Here is a 25,378-nt window from a genome sequence, read left to right as displayed (position 1 = left end):
TTCTCCACTGTAAAGTTACTATGTTTCCTTTGTAATTAAGAAATATCTTATGGGGAGATACTTTCAGACTATGTCAGTATCCTATTTCCAATAATCTTTTACCTACTAGTTTTAACATAGATATTTTTTCTTAATTCTCTGCTCTACAGAACTTTCTGAGTTTAGCATGAAGCTCCTTTATCTCATCTCTACCTGAAAAAAAAAAAAAAAAAAAGGATGCTACAGCCAGCATCCACTCTGCTCTCACTTCTTTGAGGCATAGTTAAGATCTCAGGAATACACTCAACCTCTACAGCAGGACCACAAAAGGACGCTCACAAATAAAGAAGAAACCAAATCTATCTTTCTTTCATACGAAAATGGCAGTATACCCTTGAGGGATTTTGAGCTGGCAGTTGAGAGCTGTATAAGCATTCCTTGTCTTCAGTGCTCAGGAAACAATAATCCAGTATTATATTGAGTTTTATATCAAAATTCCTATACTTCACAGTTAAAAAACTCATTAGGGAGAGTAATATATGTCTAGCAGCAATAAGATAAATACTTTACCTTAAACATTTTTCTTGAAATTTTTAGTAATTTAAAATATTTCAACTGTTACCATTTTTTCAGAAAAGACTTGCCTCCCCTCTTCCAAGAAAAGAGTTCTCAGGTGAATTTTTAATCCCCCCTTCTTTCTACATCCACTCCTCTGACTTAAAAGTTCTTTTTCCTCCCCTACTCAAGACCTATATTCCTCGAGTGAAGCAATCTGGCAAAATCTGACAACAGGTGGAGGGGTGGATGAGAGCCCTTCTAATCCTACATTCTATAAACCCGTCCTTACCTGCTGTGGGAAACAGGTGCGGACTGAGTGTTCTGTGTAACCAAAAGATGGCCCTTCAAAGACAGCTGTTGGGAGCTTCAGAACTTCCTTCAGAAACTGGTCAAACTTGCCAAATATCATTAAGCCATTGGAATCTGACATCTGGGAGAAAACATCTATGAGAACAAAACCAAATAAAGTCAAACTATAAGGAAATATCAACTCTTTATAAACAGTTCTATGTCATTTGTATACCAGTCCAAAAGCATCATTAAAAAGTATCATAAAGTTATTATGATTTTTAGTTAACATGTATTCTCATTCTCATTAACACTGTGTGGTTACTTTGCTGATGAGGCCCCTCTTTCCCACCCACTTAATAGTCTACCTAAACATCACATAACCACTCATGTATGTCTACCTACCTACTCTTTTTGAGCATACATAACTGGATAATATATAACTTTTTATTTCATTTATTTACACCTCACTTTATTCCAAGAACAATTTGTAGCAGCGTATCTTTATCTCTTACATTTATGTACATATTTATATAAGACATATACATCTTTGAGTGTATGAATATATTTGCATATTGGTGATAGGGTACGAAAGAAATTGTATTGTATTTGCATATTCATATACTAATGATGTAATATATTCCTGTGTAGTATGTTTATTTAAAATATTCCATTTAGTAAGTTCCAGAGTAGAATAAAAAGAACTCATATAATCTCTTCTATCACAAGATACTTTGATACTATAAGGTCCTATTTTTACATTAAGTCTGACCCAAGCAGCTGGAAAGACAGTTCCAGTAATACTACTATTTCTTTATCTCCTTGTAGAGAGTTTCCTATGTCCAGTTAGTTATTTCTCTCTTCTCACCCATAATTGGGGAGAAAAAGAAAAATAACCAGGAGCTCAAAACAACTTGACAACTTTAACCTAAGTTTTCTTTTCAAACTATTCAGCTTTCTTACAAACAAATCAGTGAGTTAAATATGCAGAGAAAAATAATTTCCTGAGGCCTTTCCAAACATGGCATTTTTAAAAATCATATTCTATATGTTCATAATGAACAGGTATATTAGAAATACATATGTATCCCAAAGCACCAGGTGTAGGAAAAAAACAACCATTAAAGTACATTAATCAAAGAAAGATAAAATTTAGATCATCAACTCCACAGGGTAACTTTTAAGGCATTAGAAAACAGGAAATTATCAAGGAATGAAAATCTCCAGTACATTCCTCTCATAAGAGCTGCTAGCTTGTAGTTGAGGGAAAAGTATTAAATACCCATGAGGTGGGGAAAATCCAACAAGAGGCTAAAAGAAGTATGGTCCTAGTAGAAAGTAAAATCAATTAATTAACAAATATGTACTAAGTTCTTACTAAGTAGTCCAAGTGCCAAGTACTCTGCTAGGTGTTTTGAAAAACAACAAAGAAGTATGACACATGGTCCTTATCCCCCCCAAGAAACTTTCAACACAGCTGGAAAAAATAAGATACACATGTAGCAAAGAAGAATAAAGCACTAAGCTGACTCTAAATAGAACAGAAAGAAGGGAGGCATAAGATATTTCTTAAACCTCACCATTTGCCAGGCACCACAACAGGTAACTATGGCTGAGTCTGCTGTAGACACCCAATATTCTTATCTCCTTCCTTAGTAACAGAACACTAATTTTATTTTGTGCAGCAATGTACCCAACTAAGAGATTAAACTTTGAAGCCTTCTTCTAACAAGTTGCAGTCATGTGACTAGGTGTTTGGACAACGAGACTATAAGCAGAAGGGTTGTGAGAGACTTCCTAGAAGGCTAGTTAAAGAAAGCTGACTGCACTGGAAATAGACCTTTTCTTCCTTCCTCCTTTTGCTATCTGGAATGCAGCTACGATGGCTGGAGCTTCCAGCAGCCACCTTGGACTATGTGGTAATCTCAACTTTTATGTAGAAATCATACACTAGAATGATAGAAAAGAAAGATATAGAAAGCCTGGGTCCCAGATGAACATGAAACTATCATACCAGCCCTGGACTACATACTGCTGGACTTCTTTTATATACGAGAAAAATAAACTTCAACTTTGTTTAAAATACTGTTACCTTGGTTTTTGTTTTCATGTAGCAATCCCCAATATTAAGTATTACTACAGTTTACTAAACATTACCTCATTTTACTGTCGCAAAAAGGTGTGTGTGTGCACATGTGTATGCACATAATTGTTTAAATTTTATAGATAAGGAAACTAGCTTAGAAAGGTTAACTTTCTTAAGGTCAAAAGTTACTTAGTGGCTAAATCAAGACTTAAACCCACACTTATCTGACTGCAAAGACATTCCATTACATCACACTTCTTCAAAATATAGTGTAGAATAGATACAAAAACACATAGGGAGGAACTGTCAAGAAAGAAATTTAGAAGCCTGGCCTTGAAAAATAGAATTTGGAATGATGAGGTGAAAACAGGCTGGGGGTGGGGGTCTGGGGACACAACTAGAGAAGAACAGGATAAATAAAACAAATGAATAAATATAACAAAACAGAAACAGACTCACAGATACAGAGAACAAACTGGTGGTTACCAGTGGGGAGGGGCAAGATGGGGGTAGGGGATGAAGAGGTACAAACTACTATGTATAAAATAAATAAGCTGCAAGGATATATTGTACAACACAGGGAATATAGCCAATATTTTACAGTAACTTTAAATGGAGTATAATCTCTAAAAATATTGAATCACTATGTTGCACACTTGAAACTAATGTAATATTGTAAATCAACCATACTTCAATTTAGGAAAAAAAAAAGGAGAGTAGGATAAAAGTCTCTGTGGCAGGAATTTATAGAGTGTGTCTATTAGTGGTGGTAGGCAAGAAACAGTGCATCAAAGAGAACATTCTGACTATGATAATTTATATTGTGAAGTAAAGGTAAATATAGACTGAATAAGAAAAGTATGTTATGAATGAAAAGTTTGAAAGAGGAAACAATTTGGATTTGGTTTAAAAATGCTGAAGTAGGGAAGAAATATTTAGAAAGTTAGGGTTCAAGAAAATTAGACTGTTAATGACTGGCAGAATGAATAAAAAAGAAAGAATAAGATTGGCGACATCAGCTAGAAAACCCTGTAAATAATGCACAAGTAAGGAAGTGAGAGTCAGAATTACAGGAGTGACAGTATTGAGGGGAGGGCTTGGTCAACTCCAAGACATTTCAATGCAGGAAACTGAAGTTGATGGCAAACTGGCTTAGAGAATAAAGGAATTTCTAAAATTAGGATTATTTTAAGCTTCTAGCTCAGAAAAATGCTGACAACCCTGACTGAAATAACCAAATTGAAGATAAAGATACTTAGCTTTGAACATAACTGTATTTGAACTAATCAGCAAATTTCCAAGTAGAACCATCCTGTAGGCAGTTAGAAGCAGAGTGCTGGGCTGCAGTTCAAGACAGCAGATACAGAGTTTTGAAGACATTACCAATTATGTGAATAACTGACGTCCTTTGAAGGAGGGAAGAGCATCATGACTTAGTTTTCAAATAGCTGGCAGCTGTTCTCATAATGAAGAAAATAATCATCCATTAAATCTGAATGAAAACTAAGGGGAAATATGGGATGTGGCAGACACTGCAAGCTGCCTACTACTCAGTATCTGTTTTCCCATTTTCACTCCCGAACTGAACTCTGATTAGAATGGCAACGTGTTCCCCTTAAAAATTACTTCCCAGACTCTTGTGCACGTCGTAATTCGGAAGTGAATTTGTGGAAAAGCTTTTGCTTTCCTGATAGAGGCATCTTTCTTCTTTCTACTTAAAATGAGAATAAGGCGCAGTAAAGAGCAGTCACTTATAATCCTAGGAGGAAAGCCATACAGCAGAGCAGGAAGACAGGGGGGACCCAAGTCTCTGATGACATCCCTGAGTCGTGGTACCAACCTTGAACTTGCCAGCCTCTGAACTTATTGTTGCATGAGAAAAATAAATCCCAATGGTTTTATGCCACTGTTAGTCAAGTTTTCTGTTGCCACTCAATGTATTCATAATGGAGAAACTAGCAAGTTAACTAATGGTAGAAATATTCAAGACCAGAGACTTCAGCTATCAAGTATATGTTGATAAATACACATATGTAGAGCTTCCAATCACAAAAACATATGTGTATACAACCACACCACCAAATCTACACCTAACTCATTCAGAGCAATAAAGGAGTGATGAGATAGTGAAATGACTAACTTCCCCCTCAAAAAAAGTATTACTTTCAGTTATACTTAGTTACTAGGTCATAAAATAGATTCAAAGTAGTAAAAAAATTTTAATCAATGAAAAAAGAAACTATAACTTAATAGGCCTACATTACACTAGTAACAGAACAAGCAGAAACGTGTTTGTTGGTTGGTTGGTTTTAAGAGAAAAACTGGTAGACCTCAAAACTGTTAAGTAATTACTTAGAAGTCATGACTCCTAGAGTTACTTGTTTAAAACAGTTTTTTTGTTTTTTTTTTTTAGATTAGGCTTCTCATATCTGTAACAAAAACACTGAAAATAATTGCTAATTTTTTATTGTAAATGAAATATAACAATTAATCTAAGTGTGATTTACTATATACATATAAAAATACCTTACCAAAGAAATAAATAAGAGACAATTTAATAAAAACATCCCCAAAATTAAACGAGTCCTTTAATTAAAGCCATAAACCCTTCTGGCATTAAGGGAATAAACTGCTTCCCAGATCACTGGTTAATTTCCCCAATAATTCTCTATTTATACATCTCTGAAAGAAGGTATGCTAATTTCCCATTAGTTGTTTCCAGATAAAAATACAGGCTTTCTCCCTTGTGAAAAACCCACAATCAAGCCCTTACATGCACACGTGTACAAACTTTTTAAAATATTCTGTCCTTTGTGTAGTGGCAAAATAATGTTACTATTCTACCATCTTCACACATGTTTCGAATTTTTTTCTGGTGATAATGACCCTGGCTTTACTACATTGCATCTATCCATCTATCCACTCCCCTCTCATCCCCACATGACCAACCATATACTTTTGCAAGATGATAGGGCTGTTTACAATAAAGACTCAAGTCTATAGAAAAGAAAGCCATTTTCTTCTATATGTTAGTTTTCCTGGCAAATGACTCTCATCTTCTCCTGTCATCTTTCTACCAACTGAGCAACCTAACCCACAAAACATGTATACACATCTGCATGTTTATAAATATCTATATGTAACTAAATCCAAGTGCATATTTTATTCCCAAACTCATGAATATTCCTACATCATTCATTAAGTCAGAGTGAGGCTGGAGGATGGGATTCAGCCATGCCTTGGGCTTCTAGTGTTGACTGAGTCAGGAACTACCTTAGACAAGTCTCCAGGCCTTCCTTGGTTTTTGTTTATCTTTTTCTTTTTCATAAAATGCAGACGTACGACTCATTTCTTACTTGCTTCTAGCTCTAAAACATTTTGGTTATACGAGAAATGTGAATATGGGCAAATATTCAGATTAAAGAGTCACTTCGGGCTAATGAAGTGAAGAGATGATTAACAGAAACCAGCCAGGATAAATAGGCAGTGACAGGTGGTTAGAAGACTGTAAGAGAGGATGCTAAATTTTGAACAGGTGAAACTGCTTAATTATACTTCAAAGGTTGGCTCCCTACAGTTTGTTAATGAAACATCAAGGAAGCAAACAATTGAAATGTTAGAACTGCCAGCTCTGAGAAAAAACACCTCAGGTCATCTTTTCTCTGGCTGCTCAAAGTGTGGTCTATCAAAAACACACAAAAACATAAGTAATATAAATTATTATTATAAAGCCATTTTTATGCTATAACCCAGAGAAAATACCTAACAGTGTTATCATTTTGGTATATTTCTTTCTTTTCCTAAGTGCATAATAAATTTTTATTTAAAACTATATTACATTTATGCATTTTGATCTGAAGCATATTTTTAAAGGCAGTATATTCAATCGTGTCGGTATCCCAAAGTGTTAACTGAGCTCTCACTTTTGGACACTAAAGCTGTTTTAAGTCTTCATATATTATTAAAAGTGTTGCAATAAATATATGTAAAACCTGGGGTACACCTCTGATTAATTCCTCATGATAAACTCAAGAAGCAGGCTGAGTCATTGGATACAAATGTTCTTATAGCCTTTCTGACACACTGTTAGACTGCCCTTCAAAATGGTGGCACCAGTTTTCTAAAGGATTTAAAAATAAATTGCATGAATCATCTGCTCCTATCTTTCAGTGCAAAACAGATGGGGTTTGCATAAGAGATAAGTTTCTTAGAAAACAGCAGAATTAGACAAAGTAAATAAATCACAGTTAAATTAGTTGATAATTAGTATGGTTTAATAAATAATGGGTTTTACAGTCTGTAAACTTTGTTTCTCTGAGTTATTTTTTGGGTTTCTGACATTATTGAGTTTTCATCATGCTGATAATCAAAGTCTGTACTCTGATTATAAATCATTGGTATTTAGAATCCTGACTTAAGTTGCCTTTGAATCTAGGATACAGTCCCTAACGGTCACAACAGTTAACCATTTATCTATAAATGAATGATATCTGGGAACAGAAACTCTCTTAAGAGAGACCTGAAAAGTCTAAGAAATGTTTCTGGACTTCCTTGGCAGTCCAGTGGTTGGGACTTTGCCTTCCAATGCAGGTGCAGGTGCAGGTTCGATCCCTGGTCGTGGAGCTAAGATTCCACACTGCCTCGTGGCCAAAAAACCAAGACGTAAAACGGAGGCAATATTGTAGCAAAATCAATAAAGACTTTTAAAAAAATGGTCCACATCAAAAAAATCTTAAAAGAGGAAATGTTTCAAACTAAAAACACAAGTATTAGTTAAGTCATTTTAAATGCCATCTTGACACTAAAACAAGCAAACAAACAAAGACAGATCAAGGAAAAAGGGGATAAAATTAAAGGAAAAAATTCTAAAATAAGAGGTAAAAAGCAAAAAGATAAAAATAAAAGTAGAAATGCTGAGGCATATTCCATAAGTTAGAAAAATCTAACTTAATGGGAACATTAACAGAGGTAACAGAAGTAGAGTCAGTGGGAAGAGGCTGCAGAAACTAAGAACAAAGACAAGGGAACAAGTAGGAAGAAAAAAGTGAATAAATGGTCAAATATCATTTTATGTTACAATACAGTGTTACAGCTACCTTCTTCTACACTATTATTCAGCCACCTCAACTAAGTAGCACATAGCTGTGACTAGAAAGCAAGGGAAAAAGGATTCTCACAATAGCCAAAACTACGAAAGTGAGTGCTTCTCTCAATACGAGTAATCACTTCGTCCATTCTCTAACAGAATAGAATGTTAAGAAGGCTGGTTATGTTTTCTCTGTCAGTAGCAAAAGGAGACTTCTTGAGACTGGTACACTGATAATACCATCACATTTACCAGCGATAAAGGACACGTACACACACATACACACGCATATACCATCACCGACACCACCAATGACAAAAAGTTCAAAAGCTGAAAAAACACAGCAGTCTGAAAACATGAGAAGGGACAAACAACCCAGAGCCTCACAATTAGCCCTAAATGCATCAGAGAATGACATCCCTAAGAGATGAAAAATATTTAAATTATGATCAGTGAGCTCTGTTTAAAACAGAAGGCACAGACCACACTTAAAGCGGTTTCCACCCTAGATGATTAAAACAAAAAAGTGGAGATAGGCTTCAATACCTGAACGTGTTACTTAGGTTAAACATCTCACTCTCTAGTCTAGATAATTACAGTACAATAAAAATAATGAAACAGGGGGACTTCCCTGGTGGCGCAGTGGTTAAGAATCCACCTGCCAATGCAGGGGACACTGGTTTGATCCCTGGTCTGGGAAGATCCCACATGTCACGGAACAGCTAAGCCCGTGCACCACAACTACTGAGCCTGCGCTCTAGAGCCCAAGAGCCACAACTACTGAGCCCACGTGCCACAACTACTGAAGCCCGCGTGCCTAGAGCCCATGCTCCGCAACAAGAGAAGCCACCGCAATGAGAAACCCGCGAACCGCAACAAAGAGTAGCCCTCACTCACTGCAACTAGAGAAAGCCCACGCGCAGCAACGAAGACCTGACGGAGCCAAAAGAAAAATTAATTAATTTTAAAAGATAATAATAATGAAACAGAGCAACAGATGGTAAAGAAACCATAATTTTGAACGTGAAGAAGACAAAGAAACCAGATTTTAAATCTATCTGAATCATGTAAACATGCTATTAAGTGACCTAGTGTGGCTTGTATTTCCGTATACAATGTGTAACGATGTGGTGTTGAGAGTGCACTGACGTGTCACATTTGCCTAGGTATGTGTACTTTTGTGCCACTTGAATATTGGTCGCTTGTGCTCCTCTAAGAAATTCAAAAGCCACATAAATAAACAAACAAACAAACAAAAAACCCACCTGCTATCACCTGGATCCCTTCAATACTTCACACAGAACTAGGATTTGCACCTTTTCACTAATAGCTACAACAGAGAGCTGCAGTAATTTTAGTTCTCAATCAACAATTTATATTTGGCAAAATTTTAGCACTTACTATGGGCCAGGTACCAGCTCTATGTAAATGTAGCAAATTTAATCACAGAAACTTAAAGAGTCCAGAATCATCTAGAATGTGCAGTTATATAATCAATTTTCTATTTTCAACCAGTTTCTCCAGTCCTAATAAAAATGGCAATGTATACTTCTTTATCTGGTATCATCATCGTTAAAAAACAGACAAAATCCCAACTTTCTTTTTCTCTGTGAATGAAATATAATTTTATCCGTATTATATTATCATCCTCAGAAAAACACCATGCTAGAATTAAGAAAATATTAAGAAATTTCAGCCCAAAAGAGTAATATTTTGAGATACCATGTGAAAAAACCTCAGAAGCGTATTTAAATAAAACTATACCTTTTTTTCTGTCAAAACTTTGTTTTACATTGTGGCTGATTTTGAAATGAGATAACCAGATAACATTGACCAAATATACTAAGACCTTTCTTTAGACATCTAAATCTATATCTAGTGAGCCTTCTAGCTTTCTAACTTTTAATGTCATGGTAACATGTAAGAAAAAGCACAGAAAACAAACATGCACCCATGAAGTAATCTTGCCCAAAAGCTTGTACTTGAATCTGTTGAAGATTCTGTATCTTTCAATTAAAACAAAAAATGTAGGGCACAGAGGAACATCACGGGGATGCAATCATCAAAATCTAGTCCATGAGAAATGCCACAAGACAGATGACCCAGTTTCTTCAACAAATCAATTCACAGGTTTTCTCAGCACTTCATGAAAACCCACAGCTTCAATCTCACCTCTGTGAAACCTGCTAGAGTTTCTTACTCCACGGATACTTGTATTAGGGCACTTTGAATGTGTGTCTCCCACTACAGGATGAGCATAGTGGAGTACAAAAGAGTGCCTTAGAAAGGGCTCTGAAGCTACAGCCTGAGTTGAAATCCCAGCTTCGCCCCCTAGTTAACTCTTCTATAAAACAGAGAAAATACCACCTGCTGCTCAAAGAAATTTTAAGGATTCAGTAAGAAAATATATGTATAGCACCTAGCACAATGCTTGGCATACCGTAGGCAGTGAAGGACTATCTACTGAGTGAATAAATGGAAATGATAAGCAGAAAAATTAAGTAATTGTGAATTTTATCTCCTTCAGTTTCATCTAACCACCTTCTAATAGTATCTACTGAACAGTAAAATGCCAAAATGGTAAACAGTAAGAAAAAAATTAAGGAAAGATAAGTGAATAAATAGGTTATCAATTTCTAAATAACTACACTTGAATCTGAGGTACTAAAAAACAGTTTAATCATAAGAAATACCACCTGACAAAGCATCGAGTGATTAAGAAAAGGGCTAAACTTGACCAAACCCGGTAAAAGTGATAAAATTTATTTTCTAATTAAAACTGATCAACAAATCACCTTCAAGCATAATTTTTAATAATATGGAAAACATTTTTAAAGAATTTTTTAAATGTCCACATTACTATTCTGAATCTTTTCAAGAGTTTTCTTGTTTTAAACTAAAAAAAAAAAAAAAATTAAAAAATTAATTCAACCAACTTTTCCATCTGGACAGTAGGTGGCATAACTTACATACTCTGAGCCAGCTGCTGTAAAATGAGTGATATGGTAGTAAAAAAAACCAAAAAACTTCAATAGACCATCATCCAAATTTCTGAAAACATTCATTTAAAAGTGTTTAAAAGTCCTAATTTGAAAATAAAATCTTTCAAATAATATAAAAATACTTACATCTCAATTTGTCCAGCATTTTTCCACCACACATGGTTGCTAACATAGCTTTAACTGAAAATACCGTCAACTTGCCTCGGCCCTCACTGCAAAATAAATTATATTAGAAATAATTGCTATCTGGAACCACAAAAGCAATCAAATGTATCACCAGTAAATTGATTCCTGCCCTTCTGTTACAATATTACCACATTTAGAAACCCTGGATTCTTTTTTTCCTTTACAGAATTAAGGCTTCACATATGCTATGTGAACAGTATTAAAACTAACCTGGTTTATTTGGAAATGAGTTTAGAAACACCCTATAAAGCAACTTCTGTTGGCTTTGTAGGCAAAGGCCAAATGAATGAACCTAAAGTAAACATCCTACCAACTTAGCCCATTAAATCCACAGCTGAGGTGCTTAAGTATTCAAATCTGAGGCACCACCTGGTTTGAATAGTAATTCAGAAGTGTGTCCTTCCATCAGGATATTATAACAACAGTTTATTGTTACCTACTAAGGCAAGAGGATGCATGTTGCTATAAAGACTTTATACTACCTTCATCCTTGTTTGTTTTCACTGTAACAACCTTTATGTTACTATGTGTTTATTCTAAGAAGTTCATCTGTCTCATCTGAGACATCTGTGTCAGATCTCCTGCCACCACTGTGAGAAAAGTGAAGGGGAAGGGACAGTATTATGAATTCTTCTTCAGGAACTAGAAAGATGAAATGTAGACCATAAATGAACTCCTCAAAGTAACGCTGTGCACCACCTGCAGAGCCAGGACAATAACAGCAAGGCCCCAACCCCTGTGGCCACTGCTCCAACCATTCACCTATGTCCTGGTTTCAGAGAAGATGAAAACTTCACTAGCCGGTTTTTAAAGTCATATATGTAAATCAACAATGGGCTTTTGTGTTAATTTTAAAAAGCTTGTGCTTACAAAGTTTCACAGTAACTTAGAGTAAAATACCTTTGCAATAATGAGAACTATATCATCTTGGTTTTGAAAAGAAAATGTCATCCTATTTATATTTACTCATGGTCCTAAGAGAGTGTCTCCTATTTTCCAAACCTTCTTTTTGTATACAGTAAGATCACATCTGAAAAAAGGCAAATGGTCAATAAGCCAGAAAATTCTCAGTGAAAATATTGCCAGGAGACAACAATGTTTGTTACAGTTGATTTTTAACTATTACATCTCATTGAGTTTACTCATAAGATAAAACAGGAATTCCCCAAAACTAGCTAAAATTAGAATGGGACTTTTAAAATACATAGTTCATCAGAAATACAGATTCGGTTCCATGTCTTATATAGTACTTGGCAATATATCACCTGGAAATGATAAAAAATAGTCCTATGTCAAATATTCATTGCATTATATGAGCAACGTGAGTGTCTATAAAGAGCAACAACTGTGTTAAAAGTGATGGATTTCCAAGACTGATACAGACCTTTTACAATGGACATTTTCTCTTTGGTCGCCAACCATCCAAATGCTGAGTCTACATTTAAGCACACCCTACCTTATATGACAAGTATACTTCCCACTACCAAAGTATGAAGCAGGAGAAAAAAAAAAAAAACTTTCCCATCTTTCTTTGAAACTAAGACAGGGGCACATCATACAAGCTCCACCAATAAGATGCACCGCTCTAGACTTCAAATAGAAAACAATTAACCTGTAGAAGTAAGAACTCCAAAGAATCCACCTGGCGAGGATGTCAGCAGTAGGAGCAGTTACATCCAGCATCCTGAGAGCTGGGACAGAGATTCTCATGGCAGCAACCACAGCCCAGCATCAGTGGCTTTAGGAGCACAAGCAGCAATATCTATGCCCAGCTTGGTGGCAGAGGTACTTCCTGAGACCAGTTTTGTGGTATGATTTTGAGCTTTGTTCTTGGCAGTGTGGTCATCAAGCCTACTTTCCCAACCTTCTTAGAAAGCCGATTGGTCACCCATATCCTTTTAATGAATTAGCTAGAGATGGTTCCTACTGCTTACAGCTAAGAACTCTGATGGATGCAGCTTCTATCCTGAAGTAAAGTGGCCCAGAAAGATGAAGCGACAAAAGGAAGTATTCCTGAAGCTCAAAGCGAGAGTGAGCAAGCCTGATGACCAGCAGAGCAAGGATGAAGAGCAAGTGCTCACCAGCAGAAAAGTCAAGCGTTGCCGCACAGCTAACGACATTTTTTAAGGTAAACTTGCTCGAAACATTTTTTGCAGACATAGATTTCATGATTTAAGAATACCCAGGAAATTCCACAAGGGAAAGTAAAAACTAATCTTAGAAGAGATTTCCACAGAAATCAGGATACTGATTACCTCTGGGGGAAGAGAGAGGAGTTGTAACACAGAAAGGAGAACACAAGGGGCTTCTGGGGTGCTGACAACATTCTATTTCTTGGCCTCTGGAGTATTTATATGGATACTTGTTTTATAACAATTCATTAAACTGTACTTTGTTTTAGTTATTCTTCCATAGGTGTTTTCTATTTCTGAATAAAAACTGTTTTAAAAAATGAATCCCGGGACTTCCCTGGTGGTCCAGTGGTAGAGAATCCGCCTTCCAATGCAGGGGACGTGTGCTCGATCCCTGGTCAGGGAACTAAGATCCCACATGCCATGGGGCAACTAAGCCCACGCATCACAACTACTGAGACTGCGCACCTCAACTAGAGAGCCTGCGTGCCGCAAACTACAGAGCCCACGCACTCTGGACCCTGCACACCACGACTAGAGAGAGAAAACCCCTATGCCACGACTACAGAGAAGCCTGTACGCCACTACGAAGAGCCCACGCCACAACAAAAGATCCCGCATGCCTCAACGAAGACCTCACGTGCCACAACTAAGACCCAACTCAGCCAAAAAAAGAAATTAAAAAAAATTTTTTTTTAAAATAAATCCTGAGGGACTTCCCTGGTGGCGCAGTGGTTAAGAATCCGCCTGCCAATGCAGGGGACATGGGTTCGAGCCCTGGTCCGGGAAGATCCCACGTGCCATGGAGCAACTAAGCCTGTGCGCCACAACTACTGAGCCTGCGCTCTAGATCCAGCGTGCCACAACTACTGAAGCCCGTGTGCCTAGAGCCCGTGCTCCGCAACAAGTGAAGCCACTGCAACGAGAAGCCCGCGCACCGCAACGAAGGGTAGCCCCCGCTCACAGCAACTAGAGAAAGCCTGCGCACAGCAACGAAGATCCAACACAGCCAAAAATAAATAAATAAATACTAAAATAAATGTATAAAAAAAAAAAAGAATCCTGGGAAAGTGAGGGTTACCATTACTAGACAAAGGTAATGGTTTAATGGAGAGAATGATGAAAGGGAAAAACACAGGCTAAAAAACATTTAAGATATATAAACTGCAATGCATAAAATTTTCCATAATGAAAATTTCCATAATAAAATATATAAAAAGAATAAAAACATTAAAAACCCCAAGGCCCCGGCCCCAGCTTTAGATGTCTATTAATAGAAGACTGGCTATTAGTCTATCATAAAAAAAGAATGAAAAAAAACATATGAAAGATAGAGACTTATATCCAAGATAGATTACTTAAAAAAAAAAAAAAAGAAGCAAGGCATGGAACAAAATAATTGCTAGAATGCAATCTAGCAATTATGTTAAAAAGGAGAGAGTAAAATAGTATTTTCATATATTTGTATATGCATAAGCTGTCTGAAAGGATACTGAAAAAATAACGTTAGTTGCATCCAGGGTCAAAAGCAGGCAGCCAAAGGAAAGCAATGAAAGAGTGGGCACTTTTCACTTTATAAATATTAAATGTTTATACTAGAAGAGAAGATTCTTAAGCCAATAACCTAAGCTTCCATCTGAAGACTCAAGAAAAAGAACAGCAAATTAAACCCAAAACAAGCAAAAGGGAAAAAATAATATGAGTAAGAACAGAAATCAATGAAATTGAAAACAGGAAATCAATACAGAAAATTAATGAAACCAAAAGCTGGTTCTTTGAATAAACCAATAACATCGATAAATCTCTAGCCAGACTGACTAAGAAAAGAGAAGACACAAATTACCAATATCAAAAATGAAAGAAGGGATATCACCACAGGTTTTCTAAACATTACAGAAATAATAAGGAAATATTACAAAAACTTTATGTCCATAAATTCAACAACTTAGATGAACTGGATAGACACAAACTAATCCTTGAAAAACAGAAACTATTAAAGCTCACTCAAGAAGAAACAGGTAGGGCTTCCCTGGTTGCACAGTGGTTAAGAATCTGCCTGCCAATGCAGGGGACACGGGTTCAAGCCCTGGTCCGGGAAGATCCCACAGGCCACGGAGCAGCTAAGCCCATGCGCCACAACTACTGAGCCTGTGCTCTACAGCCCACGAGCCACAACTACTGAGCCCATGTGCCACAACTACTGAAGCCCGCGTGCCTAGAGCCCGTGCTCCACAACCAGAGAAGCCACGACAATGAGAAGCCCGCGCACCGCAACGAAGAGTAGCCCCCACGCACTGCAACGAAGAGTAGCCCCTGCTTGCTGCAACTAGAGAAAAGCCCATGTGCAGCAACGAAGACCCAACGCAGCCAAAAATGAATGAATTAAAAAAAAAAAAAAAGAAGAAATAGGTAATCTGAATAGGCCCATATCCACTATAGAAGTTGAATCTGTATTTTTAAGCCTTCCAAAAAAGAAAGCTCCTCATTCAGACAGCTGTCCTGGCAAATTCTAAACATTTAAAGAAGAAATAATTGCAGTTCTGCTCTCTTCCAGGGAATAAAAAAGGAGGGAACACTTCCCAATTCTTTTATGAGGGCCAGCATTATTCTGATAACAAAAACGCATACATACATTACAACAAAAGAAAATAAGAAGTCGGTATCCCTCATGAACACATACACAAAACCTTCAACAAAATGTGAGCAAATCAAATGTAGCAATATATAAAAACGATTTAAAAACCACAACCCAGGGGGCTTTATCCCAGTGACGTAACACTAGTTTGACATTTGAAAATCAATCAGTACAAAGAGAAAAGCTATACGATCATCCAAATAGATGCAGATGACAAGACTCAACATCCATTCCTGATAAATACTCTTGGAAAACCAGGAAAAGAAAAGAATTTCCTCAGTCTGATAATGGACATCTTCAAAAAAAAAAATAACAGCTAATAACATCATATTCAATGATGAAAAGACTAAGTACTTTTCCACTCAGATCAAGAACAAGTCAAGGATGACTGCTTTCACTACTAGAATGCAATACCACATTGGAGAACACAGCTGGTGCAATAAAGTAAGAAAAAAATATAAATGCATACAGATTGAAAGTTTAAAAATAAAACTGTATCTACTCCAGACAAGATGACCTTATGTGTAGAAAATCCCAAAGAACCTACAAAAAAAATATATAGAACCTACCAAAACACTATAATAAGGGACTTCAGCAAGGCTGCAGAATACACAGTCAACATAAAAAATTCAAATTTCTATAAATTAGCAAAAGAAAATGGGAAATACAATACCACCAAAAATATGAAAAACAGATAAATTTTTTTTAAAACTTATGTTCAAGATGTGTATGCTGAAAACTACAAAATACTGATGAAAGAAATCAAATAAAATGTAAATAGATACACCATGTTCATGAAATGAAAGACAGTATTGTTAAAATGTCAATTCTCCCTAAACTGATCAGAATCCTGTTGTGATTCAATGCAATCCCAAATTCACAATAGGATATTTCTGTAAAAATCAACAAGATGATTCTTTGTATTTCCTTAGAGTTCTAAACCCAAATCTCAATTAAGGTATGAGAATAGAAGAAAGATACTATTCAGATGCCTAAACCCCACCCTGTTCTTGGTACTTTTAAAAAGTTCCTCATGTTATTTTAATATGCATCCAAAGCTAAGAACTACCAACACAGAGCTTCGAATGCAATTCTAAGACTTGTATTTCACAGGCAACAATAAATCAAAGGACATGACGAAAGATGAAAGAGAATTGATCAATTGTGTTTGTATAACTCCTTCTGGCTCCAAATCTCACGTTCTTCCTTCATAGAGACAAAATAATATCTATTCCTGCTGCAAAAAAAGAAACTAATGTTATCTATGCAGACAGGAGAGTGTGGCAGAGCCCAGCATACTGGCAAGAGACCCAGGTGAAAATCAACTGTTACTGAAGAAAGTGCTCATCAATAAATGCCATAAAACAGGTCTTAATGGGTCTATGACATCTTTACTTCTAAAAATTATTATAATAGCATTTAAACAGCACTTTTTCCTAATCTTCAAAATGCTTTAGAAACACTAATATTCTCAACACTTTGCATCCCTTATTCAAATATTCTTTAACTCAACTCTGTTGCAAATAATTATCCTGGATTCAGAAAGTCTTATATTTAAATACAGAACAGCAGCTATATTTCTCAACTGACCTGGATCAGCACTAAACACCTGTGCCCTTTTCCACTCATTAGGATATTACTGGTCTCAACAGCTGGTCTCAGGTCAAGCAGTTTGTAGATGCATTAACAGAATAGTGCATTAACTCCTCAACTAATTATTATCAGTAACACGCGGCCCCTTAACTCATCATCTCTCATTATCTATTTTCCAACCACTTTCCTATTCACAGCAGCCACACAGCAATCTCCACTCACAATCTCCCACCCAGCCAACAGTGGATCTTTTCTCCTCCCTGCCTGCATGCCCTTCTGAGTCTGCAAATGTATCTGCACTTAGCATTGCATGCTTCATTGAGGGTGAGGGGATATGCATCTGAGTGTCAATATGTAACCCAGTAGGATAGAGGGAATATATGTCAGGTTGCGGGTGCTTTAAGTATGGGGGAAAGGAGAGGTATCTGAGATTAAGGGTCATAGTAAATGTGAGGGGGATGAATTTGCAGGCAGGAGAGATTTGGAAATGATGCTTAGTGAACCTTTATGTTTAAGAACCTGTTTATAAATATGTAACTGTGCATCCTGAGAATGGGGGAATGGGCCTGAGCCCACTCTTAATTATGAACTAATCTTTCCCACTTATAATGCTTACCATCATTTACAACTTTAGGTTCACAGTTTCACCTACCAAAAGGTTATTCACCCTTCGAAAGGAAATATTAATTTAAACAAGTTAATAAATGATATATTTAAAGATACTTATAAATATTTATTAAAGATATTTATATAAAAATCTAAGTATAACAGCATGAAGACACAATCATCCAATAAAATTAGTGAATGGGTAGCCTCACAATTCTTACTTCCTCAAATCATGTTATTTTTATTTTTCTTCAAAAAGAAAAAAAGTTAGCTCCCTCCTTGCAACTATTTGCTTTGTAGGCCAAACTTCAGCATTTACTCCTTTGCTCTGAATGCTTTTCTTGGCATTGGAAATCCCTCGGTCTACTTTAAGCCTAACTACAACTTCCTATAACTGCCCCCAAACACAGCAAAGCGAAAGTGCCGCTTTTACTTTTGTAATGTTTGGTTGGAGCTCTGCATTCTTCCTCTGCAATTAGAGGCAGTAGGGAGAAGCTGCAGTCACTTAGCAGCCTAATCCCCTATGATTCCGTCCTTTATCTGATTGATTACTTCTTGGAAAAACTCATTCTTGATCCTTCCCACAATACATCTGAATTTAATCCACACACCCTGATCAAGTTACATTTAAAACTGAATAGTCAGCTGCCCCTGGCCATCGCACATATAACCTCACCAACATCCATGTTTTCAGTACTTCCAAAGTAAAGTCCAAGTTCATACCAGAATCAGTTCTCTTCAAACAAGATCTGGAAAGATCTTTAACCTGGTTTCATCATAAAAAATGTGACTCACTTAAAATCTGGCCTAGCTGGAAAGTTGGGTATAACTTTTTTTTAAAGGTATTTAAGGTATAACACAATTAACAATGAATATTAACCCCTACAGAAAGATACTACAATGAAAGGATAAACAGGTAATATGTGTTGAAGATGACAGGAGAGAGGAAACTCGTTATTTTAACCCCACCCACACAGAATCCCTCTGGGGAGCACCCTCCCTCAATAAGGAACATGATGATTCTCTGTCTCAGACTTCTCTGCATGATTCACCTCCAGAGATCCATCATTTTAGAGTCTGACAATAAACCATGCCCATGACTTCTAAAGAGAGTTCTTATCACCCAACGCTGAGAAAACACCATGATTAGCTCTTCGCCAAGCTAAGCAGACAGTGAGTCACCCTGAATAAACACTGTTGAGTTTTGACATGCAGGTGCCTTCAGAAGTCTCTGCACTCCTCACCTGTGCCGTTTGGACGGGAATTTGCTCATTTCAGTTTAGTAAAGTCTCAAATTTTTTGACATTTAAACTAACCCAGGGACTTGCCTGGTCGTCCAGTGGTTAAGACCCCATGCTTCCAATGCAGGGGGCGGGGGTAGATCCCTGGTCGGGGAACTAAGATCCCACAGGTCGCACAGTGTGGCCAAAAATATATATATATATTTAAACTACTGTATATAAAATAGATGACCAACAAGGACCTACTGTATAGCACAGGGAACTATACTCAATATCCTGTAATAACCTATCATGGAAAAGAACCTAAAAAAAGAATACATATACATGTGTATATATATGTATAACTGAATCACTTTGCTGTACACCTGAAACTGGCACAACATTGTAAATCAACTATATTTCAATAAAAAATTTAAAAAAATAAACTAACCCAAACTGGATGGTGTTTATAGCTTTGCACTATCTAATAAGCGCTTGCTATTCAAATTAATACTTTTGAAAACAGGACTAGAGGGAGCACTTTTTACTTAAGAAAACAAGCTGTTTCTACATTTTTGGCAAACAACTGTAAATGCTGTCAACCATAAATTAGTACTTCTCACATGAAAAATAGACTTCTACTTCAGAAACAGTATTACCAGTCCAATTATCGCATGTAGCTAAAAGTAATAAGAGCGTTTCTCCTTGGTTTTCGAAAACTCGTATTTTTCCAATTAATCTTAATTTACAAAACTTCACAGTGAATGGATTATGCAATAATCAACGGCAAATCAAGAATCCATTTGGCAAATGTCAAATAGTTTAATCAAGTAAAATCAACACAGAATACTATTCAAATTTATCACAATCAGAATGCCTGCTAATTTTCATTTCAATCTTACAAATATTTATTAAGAATCCAGCATTATACACTTTGCCGTACAGCAGAAAATAACACAACATTGTAAAGCAACTATACTCCAATAAAAATTTTAAAAAAAGAACCCAGCATTACATTTATTGAGGAATCAAAGAAATATAAGGTAGAATCTCTGCTCTCAAAGACTTTCAATCTTATTTGTATAATTACGAAGCAGTTGAGAGCATCATACATTTGGAAGTCAAAATAATGATATAGGTAAGTACTACAGGTCATCATAGGGATGAAAATGGGATTGGTGATTATAAGGAAGGCTACAGGGTAGGTAAAAACCAGGGTGGGTGGGGCAGGAGACCAACCAAAATACATTGAGAGAAGAAATGAGCATGTCGTATTGGAAAACCTGAAAAGTGCCTCAAGTAGCTTAATTAGAGTTTGGTGTGAGCAGGGAATTAAGGACTGATAGAATCAGACCTAACTGAGGAGTACAAACTTCATTCAAAAACCACAGGGAATCTTTGAGGGTTTCCAAGGTGGGAAGTTGTATGATGAAAATAGTGTCTTAATCAAATTACTTTGGAGGTGAGTGTGAATGGACTGGAGAAGTCTGTTACTTCCTCTCTCCTTTTCAGAGAAAAACAAAGACAAAGAAAAAGCAACACTCAGAAAAAGTATTCCTCTTGCCCTTTCTTTAAAAAAAATTATAAAAAGGAAACAATAAAATAAGACCAAAATAACAATCCAAAAATTTTTTTTAAATCTGAAATATTAGCTAATGGTCAAACCCTTTGCAGGTCTGCATATCCTGAAATCAAACAGAGTCCTTTTTGAAAATTAGCACAAATGCATGAATTCTCTTGGGAGAGAAGAAAAGCTACAAAATTTAAAGAGTAAGTAAGTGATGGGAAAAGTAATGTGAACTTCGAAGTAATTCTGCCACCAAGCACTTAGACTGGGGCTCGGTGAACTGGTTTTGGTGATGTCACATCACACAATCCACACGACAGCAGCATCCTGAAGGGCAGGGGATGTCGTGAGGGCACACGGGCTCCACTCCTCCTCTTCCACCAAAGTGGCTGTTTGTCTCCATTTTGCAATAGGTTTCCCCTTAGGATTTCACATTTTTAAAACATTCAAGACCCCTAGCTCGTTCTCCACCATCCCCTGGAAATTTCCTTAAAAAGCTATGATCAGATCTAAGAGTTAAATGTGCTACTATCGAGGGCATCAAAACCTTCCCATTCAGCACTAGTTCTCTCCTATTATTTTTTTTTCTCTCCTATTTTTATTTGGCTTTTTCCTGTCATCTTGAATCCACCAAAGAACAAGCAGGGATATTAGTAAATACTGTACATAAATAAATGAAATGTTTTTGTTTCCCAGGAAATTATAGTTTTGTTTAAAAATCACTAATGAGGAAGACTGTAACCTAATATTATCTTTTTTCAGCAATGTCCATTCCATAATATATGCTAGCTGGGCACATTTGGAATTTAAGGAATACATTTCCTTTTATTTAAAGTGAACTAGTTTGGCTTTGCTTTTTTTCTTTTTTTCTTTTATATTGCTTTATTTTTTGCATCCAGTATTAAAAGGCAACTATGGAAACTTTCAACATATCCAAATTAAACTGCTAAAACAAGATTTTAAAATAGTTCTCAGCCATATTTCCAAACTACACAGGAACGTTTTTCATATAAAATCACCATAAATTAGATATATAAAAGTGTTTACCCTAAAAGAATCTTTAGATTGTTCAAATTTGAAAGAGTGTGTTCTACTGTTATTTTAGATAGTAAACAATAACCCTGAGCCTTTCATTGATACATTCAATATTGATATGTTTTGAAGATTTTATCCAAGCCTAGTTTCATTAGATACATAATTTTTTAAATAGGTTTGTTCCATTAAAGGTGGAATTTCATTATATCTCAGAACCAACATGTTTGGTGAAGGCCACAGACTCTTTTACAAGACAAATCCTGATGAAAAAAATAAGAGGGAAAATAAGGTTCAATAGTCAGATAAAGTGTAAAAGGAATTTCTCAGAAAGTCATTATAGAACATTTTTCTTTCTTACACAGGGAGTGGAAAACACAGAATACAATAATTATCCAAGAAGAATGCCCTATCAGGATTAAAATATAAAAGTTTACACCAGCAATTCAAACTGAGATAAGTCTTGTAGAAACTAAATCTTTTGTCAGAAATCACATGCCTAATCAATAGCTGGGCCCAGGCCTGCCCCTACAGCACCATGATTACGAAAAGAGGCCCATATACATATGTCTAAATATTAAAGTTATCAATCAAGCTAATAGATTATTAATTAAAATATGTTCTATCTCTGTACAATGACGAATATACCTTCAAAATGGCCTGGAAAGTCAAATTCAAATCTAGGATTCTGAGACACTTCATGCCCCCACATGGGGAGAGTCTGGCCCCCTTTTCCTGCCACCTCCAACACACCCCATACTTCAAAGAACCATATATGCATGTGGACACTCCAGCCCACGTGTCCACGTTTTGCCCACATTCACTGCAAATATACAACCCAAGACCACTCCTTGGACCCAGGGGTACCACTACCTTAAAAAAAAATCAACGAACAGGACAACTTATACCAGTTTCAAAAGCATAAGTATTAGAACAAATGGACTGGGAACTTAAAAATAAACATAAATATATCAAAGAGACATATGAAAACAGACATTTTCTGGGAAATGCAAATCAAAACCACAGTGGGATATCACCTCACGCATCATCTTAGAATGGCTATTATCAAAAACAATAAATAACAAGTGCTGGTGAGGATGAGGAGAAAAGGGAACCCTTGTGCACGGCTGGCAGGAATGTAAACTAGTACAGCCACTATGGAAAACAGTATAAAAATTCCTCAAAAATTTAGAAATAGAACTACCAAATGATCCAGAAATTCTATTTCTGGGCATTTATCTGAAGAAAATGAAAACACTAACTCAAAAAGATATATACACCCCCATGTTCACTGCACCATTACTTACAATAGCCAAGACATGGAAGCAATCTAAGTGTCAATCAATGTATGACTAGATAAAGAAAACATGGTGTGTATGTATGTGTATGTATATATATACGAATACACATACACATACATACATAAAATGAAATATTACTCAGTCATAAAAAAAGAAGGAAATCTTGCATTTGCAACAATATGGATGGACTTCGAGGGCTGTATGCTAAGTGAAATAAGTCAGAAGGGAAAAGACAAATAGCATATGATCTCGCTTTTATGTGTAAACGAAAAAAAAATTTTTTTAATTAAAAAAAAAAAAGAAATCCCCAGTTCAGAGATATAGAGAACAGATTGGTGGTTGCCAGAAACAGGGGGTGGAGGGTGGGCTAAATGGATTAAGGGGGTCAAAACATACAAACTTCCAGTTATAAAATAAGTAAGTCATGGGGATGTAATGTACACCATGGTAACCATAGCTTAAAATACTGTAGTGTATATTTGAAAGTTGCTAAGAGAGATCTTAAAAGTTTTCATTTCAAGAAAAAAAACTTTTTATTACTATGTATGGTGATGCATGTTAACTAGACTTATTGTGATGATCATTTTACAATATATACAAATACTGAATCATTATGTTGAACACCTGAAACTAATATAATGTTATATGTCAATTATATTTCAATAAAAAAATAGAAATAATAAAAATCAAACTAAAAGAGAGAGAGATTAGTAATATGAAATAAGAACCACAAATCATGAAAAAGAATGAATCAGATATTCTAGGTTTGAAAAATACAACAGCGAAAAAATAACATAACAGATGAGACAAACAGTAGAATGGCTCTAGACAAAGAACATATTAATGAGTAGAAATGCAGATTGATAAACTCTTCTAAAAGGAAGCAGAGAGGGTTTCCCTGGTGGCACAGTGGTTAAGAATCTGCCTGCCAATGCAAGGGACACGGGTTCAAGCCCTGGCCTGGGAAGATCCCACATGCCGTGGAGCAACTAAGCCTGTGCACCACAACTACTGAGCCTGAGCTCTAGAGCCCGCAAGCCACAACTACTGAGCCCACGTGCCACAACTACTGAAGCCTGCACACCTAGAGCCCGTGCTCCACAACCAGAGAAGCCACAACAATGAGAAGCCCACTCGCCGCAACTAGAGACAGCCCGCCCGCAGCAACAAAGATTCAATGCAGTCAAAAATAAATTAATTAATTAATTAATTTAAAAATAAAAAAAAAAAGGAAAGCAGAAAGTTAAAGAATTGAAGCGTATGTGAGAAACAATAGGAGACAGAGGAAGTAAATATGACAACATTCCAAAAAAGAGAAAAAATAAATAAAAACAGGGGAAATATTTGGTAATGGCAGACTAGTTAATTCTGATCACCTCTTCCTCTGAGGAAAAGTAGTAAAGATGGGAAAAAATTTTTTTAATCTCCCTGACTGCAAATGAGGACTAACAACTGAGTTACCTAATACAAAGCAGTTGGATGCCCAGGGAGGTGAGTGAAATGACTGAAACTACTTTTTCCATGCAAGCGATTTTCTCATTTCAGAGGGGCACCAGCAAGGCTGAAGTACAGAGTAGTAACTCTGTGATAGTATTAAGGGTCTAGAAGAGAGATGTGGAACGTTGAATCCTGATGAAACTGCCTACTTCTGCTCCCATTGCTCTGGGTTGAAAGCCCAAAGGCTGCACCTAAAAGCACTAGTGTGCAGAAGTAAAACAGGGCCTCACATGGGCTGACCTGGAAATAACTCAGGTGCTTCTGGACTGTTAAGGTCTCCAGGCACCTGGCAGAAGAAAACATAAACCCTCTCTGTAGGAAAACATTATCTTAGGCCTCAAAGTATTTCTGCAAATAATTCTGCAATATAATGTCTGGTACATAATAAAAATAAAAAATAATTTTGGAATATGTTTCTCACATAATAAAAAATAACAAGGCAGAGAGGAAGTAAGATGACATGAACGAAAAACAGAAATAGCAAACAGTACAAAAAGAACCATAGGGAACCTAGATATTGGATTATAAGCACAGATCTTACAATAACTCTGCTTATTATATCTAAGGATTATGAGATAAGAATGACGCATTTGGCATCATGGTAATATTG

The 25,378-nt window shown here is 36.3% G+C and overlaps 1 protein-coding gene and 1 long non-coding RNA gene across 33 annotated transcripts in view; one reads left to right on the top strand and one right to left on the bottom strand.

Annotated features, from left to right (window-relative positions):
• LOC309611905 overlaps positions 1 to 25,378 on the top strand; it is a 348,213-nt gene that overhangs the window by 100,417 nt on the left and 222,418 nt on the right. The gene's annotated exons all lie outside the window — the stretch shown is intronic.
• DTNB (dystrobrevin beta) overlaps positions 1 to 25,378 on the bottom strand; it is a 252,130-nt gene that overhangs the window by 176,500 nt on the left and 50,252 nt on the right. For 30 of the 32 annotated variants that reach the window (XR_014234821.1, XM_082356910.1, XM_082356899.1 and 27 more), the window contains 2 exons: positions 11,126 to 11,211; positions 827 to 981 (listed from right to left, as the gene is read on the bottom strand). Coding sequence is in view for 31 of the 32 variants with exons in the window: in XM_082356910.1 (XP_082213036.1) it covers positions 827 to 981; positions 11,126 to 11,211 (241 nt within the window). In the remaining variant the exon portion in view is untranslated. Of the gene's footprint in view, positions 1 to 826; positions 982 to 11,125; positions 11,212 to 18,827; positions 18,847 to 25,378 lie in introns of those variants that run through there. The other 2 variants (XM_082356884.1, XM_082356885.1) reach the window with 2 other exon arrangements.

Source organism: Balaenoptera borealis, assembly GCF_965194805.1.
Source record: "Balaenoptera borealis genome assembly, chromosome: 15".
Taxonomy (NCBI): domain Eukaryota; kingdom Metazoa; phylum Chordata; class Mammalia; order Artiodactyla; family Balaenopteridae; genus Balaenoptera; species Balaenoptera borealis.
This window is presented reverse-complemented; position numbering and strand designations above follow the sequence as displayed.